Source organism: Pungitius pungitius, chromosome 2, assembly GCF_949316345.1.
Source record: "Pungitius pungitius chromosome 2, fPunPun2.1, whole genome shotgun sequence".
Lineage (NCBI taxonomy): Eukaryota > Metazoa > Chordata > Actinopteri > Perciformes > Gasterosteidae > Pungitius > Pungitius pungitius.
This window is the reverse complement of record NC_084901.1, coordinates 1,116,128-1,128,129: the sequence shown is the minus strand read 5'-3', so window position 1 is coordinate 1,128,129 and position 12,002 is coordinate 1,116,128. Positions and strand designations below refer to the sequence as shown.

At 41.7% G+C, this 12,002-nt stretch overlaps 1 protein-coding gene across 1 annotated transcript; it reads right to left on the bottom strand.

Annotated features, from left to right (window-relative positions):
* Positions 1 to 8,091: 8,091 nt before the first annotated feature.
* LOC119210893 (interferon gamma-like) lies at positions 8,092 to 11,783 on the bottom strand. Its single transcript, XM_037461394.2, has 4 exons — positions 11,439 to 11,783; positions 10,824 to 10,895; positions 9,620 to 9,868; positions 8,092 to 8,843 (listed from the first exon to the last, which is right to left on the bottom strand). The coding sequence occupies exons 1-4, from the start codon at positions 11,565 to 11,567 to the stop codon at positions 8,712 to 8,714; spliced, it is 582 nt and encodes a 193-aa protein (XP_037317291.1). The 5' UTR covers positions 11,568 to 11,783; the 3' UTR covers positions 8,092 to 8,711.
* Between the last annotated feature and the right edge of the window lie 219 nt (positions 11,784 to 12,002).

Sequence of the window (12,002 nt, the reverse complement as noted above, 5' to 3'; positions counted from 1 at the left end):
TTTTGTTTCTAGCGGGAGAGTTAGGGTTACGCTGTTGGTGTAAAGCTGCGCTGGATTACTGTGATGTTCGCCAGCCTGGTTTTATTGTGGACTTTATCTGTAAATATGTTGAATAAATGTTTGAATAATATGTTTTTTTGTGAGAGGGCGGTGCACTGCTGTGCCACGCTGCAGCCAGTTTTGTACTGTATGTACTGTATCTACTGTACAGAACACAGAAGTCAACACTTTTCTAGTGAGCCTTGGTTCAATTTTATTGTGGTGGAAAAATGATTATTATTATTAATAAAACAATTTCATTGTTCATCTTCATGTATTGTTCTTTCAGAGTCGGCTCTGAGAAAAAACGCACAAAGCATATGTTCGAAATTCTTTTACTTCAATTCTTTTGATTTTCAATTTTGATGTAATCCTGTTTCAAGGTTTTAGAATAAAAAATACTCTGATACCAAAGTAAAAGTATTTTAATCATTGGCAATTAAAAGTCCTGTGATTAGAAGGCGGTTACCATGACAACCCAGGAGGCTCACTCACAGGCGCTAATGAATGCAGTGTTTTGAGAAGGATGATAATGTGACATCACAGCTCAGGGGACGTTGCATGACAACAGGCAAGAAGTAATTAGTAATTAGCGGCGTTTGGATTAACACACATGGCAGAAGACGCTAAAATCCAACAGCACTTGCGTGTATACTCACTAAATAAATACTACTTTGGTAGTCACTTGACCTTGGATTTCATTTTTTCAATGCTTCGGTTTGTGTAGAAATACAGGCAAAGCGAATATATTTGCTTGTATTTGCTAATGTGAGCACACTTAGCTACGATAATAAACACTACACCTGCTATATTAGCATTATCATCGTTAGCATGCCGATGTTAGCATCCAGCTCAAATTACATTAAAAGTCTCAGTTTTGTGGGCCTTTCTGTCTTTGCATCACAGACCATTTTGATATGTTTTGGTTGACACGATTCAGCTTTATTTGACGCTGGCTGCAACTAACATTTAGTTTCCATCATAATGTATTTGTGTAAATGAAATGACAGCAAATCCGCCATTTTCTCCCAAAACTTCGGTGACAAAATTGTTTTTCAAAACGGCCCAAAACATAATTTATTTAAAATAATAGAAAACCCCAAATGTTGCATTTTGATACAATTCAAATTTAGATTAACTAATCTAAACCATTATTAACCGACAGACCAACAGAAACTCTGTTTGTTCTCGTTACAGCTTAGATGTGACGTGGATGGATTCCCTTTCTCGCCTGTCATTGACGAGATAATGACTTTGTCATGGTAACGAGGAGCAGCCATGTGATTGGAGCAGCTGTGCCCCATATTAGTTGGGCGGGGATTAGCAGGAAGGACATGGCTGCTAATTATAGAAGCTAGCGTCGAGCCAACATGCTATCAGCCTAGAGCAGCAGTCGCAGCCCGGCTCAAGGGCTCTAAAAACCTAATTCAGCCACGTAAAAAAGAAACTACCTAAAATACTCAGAATCCCTTTGTAGTGTTCCACCAGACTCCATTTGCAAAAACAGCAATTCTACCTCCCAAAGCACGGGAGGCGCTGCCTTCTTTGATTAGTGTGTTTGTGTTATTTTGGGACTTGAATCGAAACAAACCCTTTGAGACACAAAAGTTACGCAACATCCCACACTAACTCAATAATAGAGGCAACAGTAGACCAGAAACTTTTAACAACTACGAAGTAAAAAGGCTGTTTTTGTCTGAGGCTTTGCAGAGAGCTTAAGTTGGAGTGCAGGTGTCCTCAATGCATCGCACACTCAAAAGTCTTTACGTTGTCTAAAATAAATCAACAGCAGTACTTTTACTAGTTTATTACACTGACAATGCAGAAGTACTAATACACATTAGTACACATTTCACCACTGCCTCCTGCCTGAACACCTGCTGACTCACCTGGGCCTCTGATTGGCTGACGGTGGAGCTGAGATAACAACGTGCTGCCCTTGTCTTTTAGATCGATCCATCAGTGAGTCACTTCCTCAAAACAATGGTGATTTTAACGATAAAGGTAACAAAGGTTTCACACAAATACATTCGATTAGAAGTGCAGAGGTCAGCTGGGTTGTTTATACCCATCCATCACAGAATCATTTAATGCATCGTAAGGAAACTAAAGTAAACAAAACAACATTCAATTTAATCGTATTTAGTTGCGTTCAATTTTGTTTTGCTTTTTAATTGTGTTTATTAAAATAGGGATAACGGAAGATGTAAAAAATGATTAAATACAGTAAATATAAGTGTTCCTTCAGGCATAAACCTGAAGGAACACTGGACGAGAGACGGTCGCTTTGTGGAGGTTTAATCATGAGCTGCAGCTCTGATGTGTGTGTTTCTATTTAAATCTGAATCCAGCTCAGCAGGAACATACACACACACACCTGTAACCTGATAGTGTGTGACTTGCTGCAAGGGATTATGGGTCCAAATTAATATCCACTTACTGTCCAAATGTTAAACCGGGTCCACTCGCGTTGCAGGTGTAAACCTTGGACTTTTGACTCTTGAGATGAGAATTTGATATCATTCAGATTGTACTTTATCTGCAGGAACCAGAATTTCAAATTAAGGTTGTAAATTTGATTTGATGTTGACTTTTCAAGCCACTGCCACTGTCCACTGCTTTAACAAAAGTACTCAAGTCTTTTTTAAACTGGTCAACTTTCGATACCTCCTGCATAAATACTCGAGTAAAATAAAGTATTATCAAAATATCAAAGGCAGAAGTTCTCATCACCCAAACACCCTTAGACCAGGTTTAACCTTTTACAAAGACCCTTAGACTAGGTTTAACCTTCTACAAAGACCCTTAGACCAGGTTTTACCCTCTGCAAACACCCTTAGACTAGGTTTAACCTTCTACAAAGACCCTTAGACCAGGTTTAACCTTCTACAAAGACCCTTAGACCAGGTTTTACCCTCTGCAAACACCCTTAGACTAGGTTTAACCTTCTACAAAGACCCTTAGACCAGGTTTTACCCTCTACAAACACCCTTAGACTAGGTTTAACCTTCTACAAAGACCCTTAGACCAGGTTTTACCCTCTGCAAACACCCTTAGACTAGGTTTAACCTTCTACAAAGACCCTTAGACCAGGTTTTACCCTGTACAAACACCCTTAGACTAGGTTTAACCTTCTACAAAGACCCTTAAACCAGGTTTTACCCTCTGCAAACACCCTTAGACTAGGTTTAACCTTCTACAAAGACCCTTAGACCAGGTTTTACCCTCTACAAACACCCTTAGACTAGGTTTAACCTTCTACAAAGACCCTTAGACCAGGTTTTACCCTCTGCAAACACCCTTAGACTAGGTTTAACCTTCTACAAAGACCCTTAGACCAGGTTTTACCCTCTGCAAACACCCTTAGACTAGGTTTAGCCTTCGACAAAGACCCTTAGACCAGGTTTTACCCTCTACAAAGACCCTTAGACCAGGTTTAACCCTCTACAAACACCCTTAACCCAGGTTTAACCCTCTACAAACACCCTTAACCCAGGTTTAACCTTCTACAAACACCCTTAGACCAGGTTTAACCTTCTACAAACACCCTTAGACTAGGTTTAACCTTCTACAAAGACCCTTAACCCAGGCTTAACCTTCTACAAAGACCCTTAGACCAGGTTTAACCTTCTACAAAGACCCTTAGACCAGGTTTTACCCTCTGCAAACACCCTTAGACTAGGTTTAACCTTCTACAAAGACCCTTAGACCAGGTTTTACCCTCTACAAACACCCTTAGACTAGGTTTAACCTTCTACAAAGACCCTTAGACCAGGTTTTACCCTCTGCAAACACCCTTAGACTAGGTTTAACCTTCTACAAAGACCCTTAGACCAGGTTTTACCCTGTACAAACACCCTTAGACTAGGTTTAACCTTCTACAAAGACCCTTAAACCAGGTTTTACCCTCTGCAAACACCCTTAGACTAGGTTTAACCTTCTACAAAGACCCTTAGACCAGGTTTTACCCTCTACAAACACCCTTAGACTAGGTTTAACCTTCTACAAAGACCCTTAGACCAGGTTTTACCCTCTGCAAACACCCTTAGACTAGGTTTAACCTTCTACAAAGACCCTTAGACCAGGTTTTACCCTCTGCAAACACCCTTAGACTAGGTTTAACCTTCGACAAAGACCCTTAGACCAGGTTTTACCCTCTACAAAGACCCTTAGACCAGGTTTAACCCTCTACAAACACCCTTAACCCAGGTTTAACCCTCTACAAACACCCTTAACCCAGGTTTAACCTTCTACAAACACCCTTAGACCAGGTTTAACCTTCTACAAACACCCTTAGACTAGGTTTAACCTTCTACAAAGACCCTTAACCCAGGCTTAACCTTCTACAAAGACCCTTAGACCAGGCTTTACCCTCGACAAAGACCTTTAGACCAGGTATAACATTCTGCATCAGTCTTAAAGACCAGGATGTCCACCTTTACCATCCGTAAGCTTATAGCAATGGACTCATTACTAAATTAATAACTCAAAGTACTTTAAACCGTGATAGTACTTTTAGTAAGAGTTCTTTGTTGGTGTCGAAGGTTCAAGCTTCTGGAACCTAAATAAAATGGGACCAGTTATGGAAACTGTCTCTCTGTTCAAATGAACTCCAGCAAACGCTCACTGATCTGCTTCAGGTTCTCCGAGGTCAGGACCAATGGAAAACTATGTGTGCGTGTGTGTGTGTGTATATGTGTGTGTGTGTGTGTGTGTGTTCGCAAGGTGTCAGATTTGTCAAGCCAGAGGTCAGTTTATTTCCAGCGTCTCTGTCTCTCTATGTTGACTCGGTGTCTTTACTACGTTGACTCAGTCTTACTGTAGTTACAGTACCTGCAGTACACATCAGGATCTGCTGCTCCCTGGTGGTTAGAAGCTGTCATCACACAGTTATTTCATTATTACTATTACTACTACTACTACTATTATCATTATTATTTTCATCATTGTTATCCTTTTTTCTTAATAATGTCATTATCATTATCTAATTGTAATTATTATCAATACTGTAGTTAGTAGTAATCAATAGATTTCATTAGAAGATTAATAATGAAACTAGTGGATCTGCTCTGTGTTCTGCTTGTACTTCCATAGTTTCTCCTCCTGATGCCAGCAGAGAGTTTTACAGTATTGTTATTGTAAAATTTGTTATGACTGTTGGTCATTAGATAAATCTTGTAGTATACTTCAATGCCTTTGAACTTGTTCCTGTGGATCAGTTGGGAGCCTGTTGAACATCCCGATGCTTTAACAGTCTACGAACTTAGTAGACTTCAACATTCTCTAAACACAACATTTTGACATCAACATAAGTGCAGTTTAAAATAAGTATTTTCTATTCCATTCATTACAAGGTCTTCATAGAGCACCATTTAGTGGCCATGAAAGGTACTGCATTGTAACTCACCTAAGCTCTCTCGCTGCTGATTGGACGCTTTGTGTAATTCATCGTCCTGTGTGTCCAATCAAATCACACTTATGGGCCGGTCTGGTACTGATAAGCCATAAACAACTGTGTTGGCTTTTCAAAAAATAAGGAGTAGACATAGAGGTCACCCATCGGTTTGTGGGCTGCCGTTTTTAATCTTCAATTTTGGCATTTGGGCCGTCGGCATCTGAAAAAAAAGGTTTAATTAACTTTCATGAAGTAAAAACAATCTGGGAAGTTCTTAAATGAAAACACAACTGAAAACAAGAAACCTGGATTGAAACTGATTAATTTATTTGTAGGAGCTTAGTGTGTGGCCCCGCCCTAAAGCATCTCCTGCTTCATGGTCTGTTTGACTCTAAATGGACCATCATTCACTAAATGAACATCATGCTGCATTGAAGAAGACTTGAAACTAGAGACTGAGACCATAAACTCATGTTTACAATGTTTACTGAGGGAATAAATCAAGTGAGAAGTAGAGTCATTTCCTCATAGACGTCTATGGGAGCAGAGGAGTCGCCCCCTGCTGGTCACTACACAGAAGTAGAGTCATTTCCTCATAGACGTCTATGGGAGCAGAGGAGTCGCCCCCTGCTGGTCACTACACAGAAGTAGAGTCATTTCCTCATAGACGTCTATGGGAGCAGAGGAGTCGCCCCCTGCTGGTCCCTACACAGAAGTAGAGTCATTTCCTCATAGATGTCTATGGGAGCAGAGGAGTCGCCCCCTGCTGGTCACTACACAGAAGTAGTCATTTCCTCATAGACGTCTATGGGAGCAGAGGAGTCGCCCCCTGCTGGTCACTACACAGAAGTAGAGTCATTTCCTCATAGACGTCTATGGGAGCAGAGGTGCAGCTTTAATTACTTTTATTAATTTTTAAGAACCACCAGTATTATGAATTGTATTTTATTTCCCTTTATTTGAAAAAACTATAAATATTCATATATGGAAATTATTATTTCCTATATTTATCTCCAAGTACTAATACTGAGAAATATTCTCTTTTGCTTATTTTTTTAAAACTATGAACAATTCTTGATCCATAATGTTAAATTTGCATGTTGAGTCTTCTTCTCTTTTGTTTCTGGTGCCTTTGTGGTCACTGTGAACCTGCTCAGAGCTTCCTCTGCAACAGGAAACAACTCATAGTTTCATGGAAATGCCACAGTGCATCTCTGTCTGAGGCGTGTGTGTGTCTGTGTGTGTGTGTGTGTGTGTGTGAGTGTGTGTCATGACACTACAGTCAGCATCTCCACTGAAACTTTACAACCTTGGAGGAAAAACCTTTCCTCAAAAACCCTTCCAACAAAAGCCCGAATCATCTGTTAGTTTGGTTTTCCTCTTCTTTTTGCTGCATTAATGTCCATGTGCATTAATCATGTTCTATGACATCATCACATCGTCTCTCCACACACATCAAACCTTTTAAAACATTTTATTTAGCTTAACAACATTAGTCTGAAAATATAAGATCTAAAATAGATGTACTTTCATAATCATTTTGAAATGGTAAATAATAATAATCTCCTCATAAGAATTACTTTAATCTTTAACGGATGGTTTATTGTTCCATTAATTCATTGTTTGATGATTATATATTATTTATATTTATTATCTTAATGGTCTTTAACATTCTTTCATTGTGAAGCACTTTCAGAACCTGCTTGTACAGAAGATGAAGCACTTATTATTGTTGTGTTAATATTCACACCTTTAGCATATAGACACGTAAACATGTGTATTCATGTAGAAATAATTACACACATTTATAACAGCGTCAGCGGCTCTTTTCTTCAGCAGCAGCTTCTGCAACAAGTTGACTCACACTGAAACCCCCACACAAACAACCACACAATTAAAAGGCATGTGTGTGTGTGTGTGTGGGAGGGGGCTCTCTCCTGTGGTACTTTCTTCTTCTACTTCATCTCTGAGGGAAATATTTGGTCCTGTTCAGTATTCATTTGAAATGGATCATTGTCACTTATTGATCTGCTCTTGTTGTCTTGTTTAGTGTGTTGTTGACAGTCTGCGTCTCCACTGATAAACACCTGGATTGAACATCTAGAGGCCCTGAAGAGGCCCTGAAGCTCCTCTCTGCACGGCTCTGCAGGCTGGGGAAGCACAGCCACCGCAGTGCATTGTGGGTAAAAGGTGGCTGCGCAGTTACAGTAAAGGAACCACCTGCAATTTACCAGAAGTGAGGTCACAGCGGGGGGTTGGAGGAAGGTTGCAGCAATACCCCTCCCCCCCCCACCCCCCCGCCCCCCCACAGCCGGTTTGTAGTGTAATGAATCAATGTTAATCTACACCTCTCATCATATTCATATCTATATTATTGGGCCTTTTTAAGCAGTCATTCGTTAATCTACAACCAGGTGACATGGAGTACAGAAGCAGCGCCATGGCACCACACCGCTACCTGCCCCCCAGGTACAAAGGTCCATAGTTTACTTTACATAAAACCTGATGATTTAGAAAATCATCACATCTGAGAGCTTCACCTTCCTCTGTGCTGAGGGGGGGGGGGGAGGGGCAGAATCCACCAATCACGGCTCAGCAGGACAGGAAGGTTTTACGGCCTTTTGATGGTTGAGAATCACCACAGAAGAAGAAGGTGCAGTTCATTTAGTTTTATTCGGTGTGATTTCGTCTTCATGAGCCAATCAATAAATAAAATCAATAAATAATCAACACTACAGCAGTGTGATTATTAAATAGATACATTAAATACACAATAAATATAGAAAACCTGTCAGTAAAATACAAATATCCCTGAAGAGTGTAGTAGTATCTGCACAGTTCAGTACTTCACCTGTATATTCACTCGTAGTACTTAGTATTTAACTTGCGTACTTTCTACCACCAACAAATAAATAAATCAAGATTCTCTTTGAAGTTCATTAAAAGCATTGAATCTTCAGTTTGTGTAAAAAATGAGTAGAAAGTACTTCCTGATAGTTGATTGATTTGGTTATTGATTAAGTTGAAAACAAATAATTAGGTTCCATGAATATTTCACAGGATTAAACCGCTACGCTTCTTTCAAGTATAAAACGACAACAACATGTTTTAGGCTTATTGTCACTGTAATAAATATATATATATATCTACTGATAAATAATATCTTTTGAAACGTTAATACAGAAAAACATTTAAAACTGGACGCCGGTTCAAATTTAATATATTTTCTGTTTTCTTAATGTTCCTCATCTTATTTCATCCGTTTTTGATCCATCACTTAACGTCCTGATGGACGTCTGCTTCTCTTTGTCTGCCGGCGCCTCCTCCTCCTCTCGCCCAATGAGCTCGCCTCCTCGTACAGCCACGGCAGCTCCCACAATGCTTTGCTCTGGACAAGAAGGTCATCCTTCTGCAGGGGTCAAACGACAAAGTTCATCAGCATCTCACGTTTATGATGGACCTTCCAAAGATGTGAGACCTTTGTGGTCCAAACAAACTTTGTAGACCACTTAGACCTTCAGTAATCCTTCTTCAAGGCCTTTGTAGACCACTTAGACCTTCAGTAATCCTACTTCAAGGCCTTTGTAGACCACGTAGACCTTCAGTAATCCTACTTCAAGGCCTTTGTAGACCACTTAGACCTTCAGTAATCCTACTTCAAGGCCTTTGTAGACCACGTAGACCTTCAGTAATCCTACTTCAAGGCCTTTGTAGACCACTTAGACCTTCAGTAATCCTACTTCAAGGCCTTTGTAGACCACTTAGACCTTCAGTAATCCTACTTCAAGGCCTTTGTAGACCACTTAGACCTTCAGTAATCCTACTTCAAGGCCTTTGTAGACCACTTAGACCTTCAGTAATCCTACTTCAAGGCCTTTGTAGACCACTTAGACCTTCAGTAATCCTACTTCAAGGCCTTTGTAGACCACTCAGACCTTCAGTAATCCTACTTCAAGGCCTTTGTAGACCACTTAGACCTTCAGTAAGCCTACTTCAAGGCCTTTGTAGACCACTTAGACCTTCAGTAAGCCTACTTCAAGGCCTTTGTAGACCACTTAGACCTTCAGTAAGCCTACTTCAAGGCCTTTGTAGACCACTTAGACCTTCAGTAATCCTACTTCAAGGCCTTTGTAGACCACGTAGACCTTCAGTAAGCCTTAATTCAGCGAGTATTGGTCGCCCTACCTGGATGTGTTTGAGGGCGCTCAGTCGCAGCAGAAACTTCTCCTGCTCCCGGTAGCGGTGCTTTCTCAGCTTCTGGACCTTGTCCAGGATGTAGGTGAGCTCCGCCCTGGCGTCGTCTCCGGGGTCGGCGGCGGCAGGACGCTCGTTGCTCTCGGCTGCCCGGGGGGTCGGGGGGGGAAGCTGCTTCAGCATCTGGCCCAGCAGCTCTTCGTATGTCTCCAAAACGCCGCCCATAAACACCCGTTTTGCCTAAAAGAGAGAAAGCAGAAAACGTGTCCTTGGTGATGTTGATCTTCAAATCGCTTTTATTACAGCTTCACTGATGGGTCGTGCATTTGGAAAATGTCTTTGTGGACCTCTTTCAACAACTTGTCTCATCCAAATAACCTCCGGAGGTCTTCAGGAAGGAAGCCTCATAAAAACAGATGGTATCAAACATCTTTTCTGTGAGGTCGTCCTTTAAAAAAGTGAAAGACGGGGGTTCTCAGGCCTGACTAACTTGTGAAGACCTGCTCACGCAGTGGAGAGAAGCTCTGTGGTTTCCCACGCTGGGGATGAATGAGGTGCATTGTGGGTCTGAAGGGAAATGCCACCCGTTGAATCTGAATCATTAGAATCAAACTCCCACATCACTCAACGGGGTTTCAGCTCATCAGAAAGCAACAAGCTTCCAGGGTGCGTCGCCGTGGAGACGTTAAACCCAGCGTGATCCCGAGGACAAACAGGTCCTGGTCCACTTTAAGACCTTCTGATCCACATCTGATTTCCATCTACTTGGAGGTTTATTTACAGCCCGGCTAGCAAAGCCTCGACCTCATGTGCATCTCGTCTTGGTAACCACACCACCGAGCACGGAGCGACCAGGAAGCGGAAAAAACCACAAGAACCTCAACAGTGCAATAAAGAACCTGTTCGGTGCTGCTGACTCAGCCATTAATGACAAAGATGGCCGACAGGAGAGCGTGCAGAGGTCAAAGGTTTCTCTGTGTCTGTTAGCTTAGCATGAAGACTGGAAGCAAACGACTAGCATCGCTCGCCCAAAGAATGAATAAGAAAGAGTTGTGTCTTCAGCTCGTGAAGCAGCTTTTAATCCTCTGATCCCAAACAGACAGAACGCATTTCAGAAAAATTGAGCTGTTGTTTTAAAGGTCACATTTCAGTCGACATCCGGACTTTATGCTCCCAAATGTAGATTTTTATTTACCCCCATTTCACCGGCCACTGCATCTTTGGAGAAGACGGGCTTCCCGTTAAAAATGTCTTTCTTTGAAATCTTCTGCAAAAAACAGACATAAATCATTGTTAGAGGTGCAAAGTGTTAAAGGGATTTATATCTTATAGTAAAACTATGAACATTAATGTGTAATGAGGTTTTGTTGTTAACAAGAGTTTATAAAATAATAACCAATAACCAAACATATTAATTTCATTTAATTTTAGTTTCTTTTTGCTCTTAATTGTCAATTTAAAGTTTTTAATACTGGTCTTCGTGGTGCATTCAAGGACACTCTGACATCTTAAATATGTCGGCCATCTGTTGCAAAGCAGAGAAGACCAAAATACAGCGTAAACACGGTAGTTGAGGAAGTTATCCTTCACCACTGACTGTTGAAACTCAGAAGTTGGATTGTCCTTGAATGCACCATCAAGGAAGTCAACACCCCGGTTCCTGAAGGCTACATTCAATTAAATGAGAACGTACATAAAGTAAACCATTTTTGTGGTGAAACTCACAGTTTCTAAAGTACTACACAACAAATACCAATGTAGTACAAGCACAGTAGTAGTACTAGTAGTAGTAGTAGCTTGCAGTACTCACATAGTAACCCAGGAGGTGCTGGATGGTCTCGTTCATGTCTGAGGGGATGTAGGCGCCTCGGACCTGAGACGTGATCAACCACAGGGTCAAACTGACCACCGCCGTCACCGTTGTCACCATGGCAACCATCTCAATCACCGCTTGTACAGTGACACCCGCTGCTCGCCGGTTCGATACCCGAGCCTACGATTCCCCGCTTAAGGAGCACAAAGGACCCGATGTCTCTGAGGGTCGAGGGACTCGTGGTTGAGTCGTGTGGAGCAGTTTGACTTCACGTGAAGCTTTATAAGAGACGCGAGGGGAGAGAGACACTGACACAGAGAGGGAGAGAGAGAGCGAAGCAGCGCAAGGTGTGAAAATGTGGTTCTGCTGTTTCCTTTAAATCACCAAACTTCATAGAAGTGTGTGAGGGGTCTCCCACCTACGCATGTCGAACAGCGAGCTGCAGACCCACATGGGCCGGGTGCAGGGCGCAGGTCACTGGTCTCACTGGGGACGCTTGCTCGGCCCTGCAGCCCAACGCATGGAGACGTTCGAGTGGAAGCGACGGACCCTTCGTTCTAA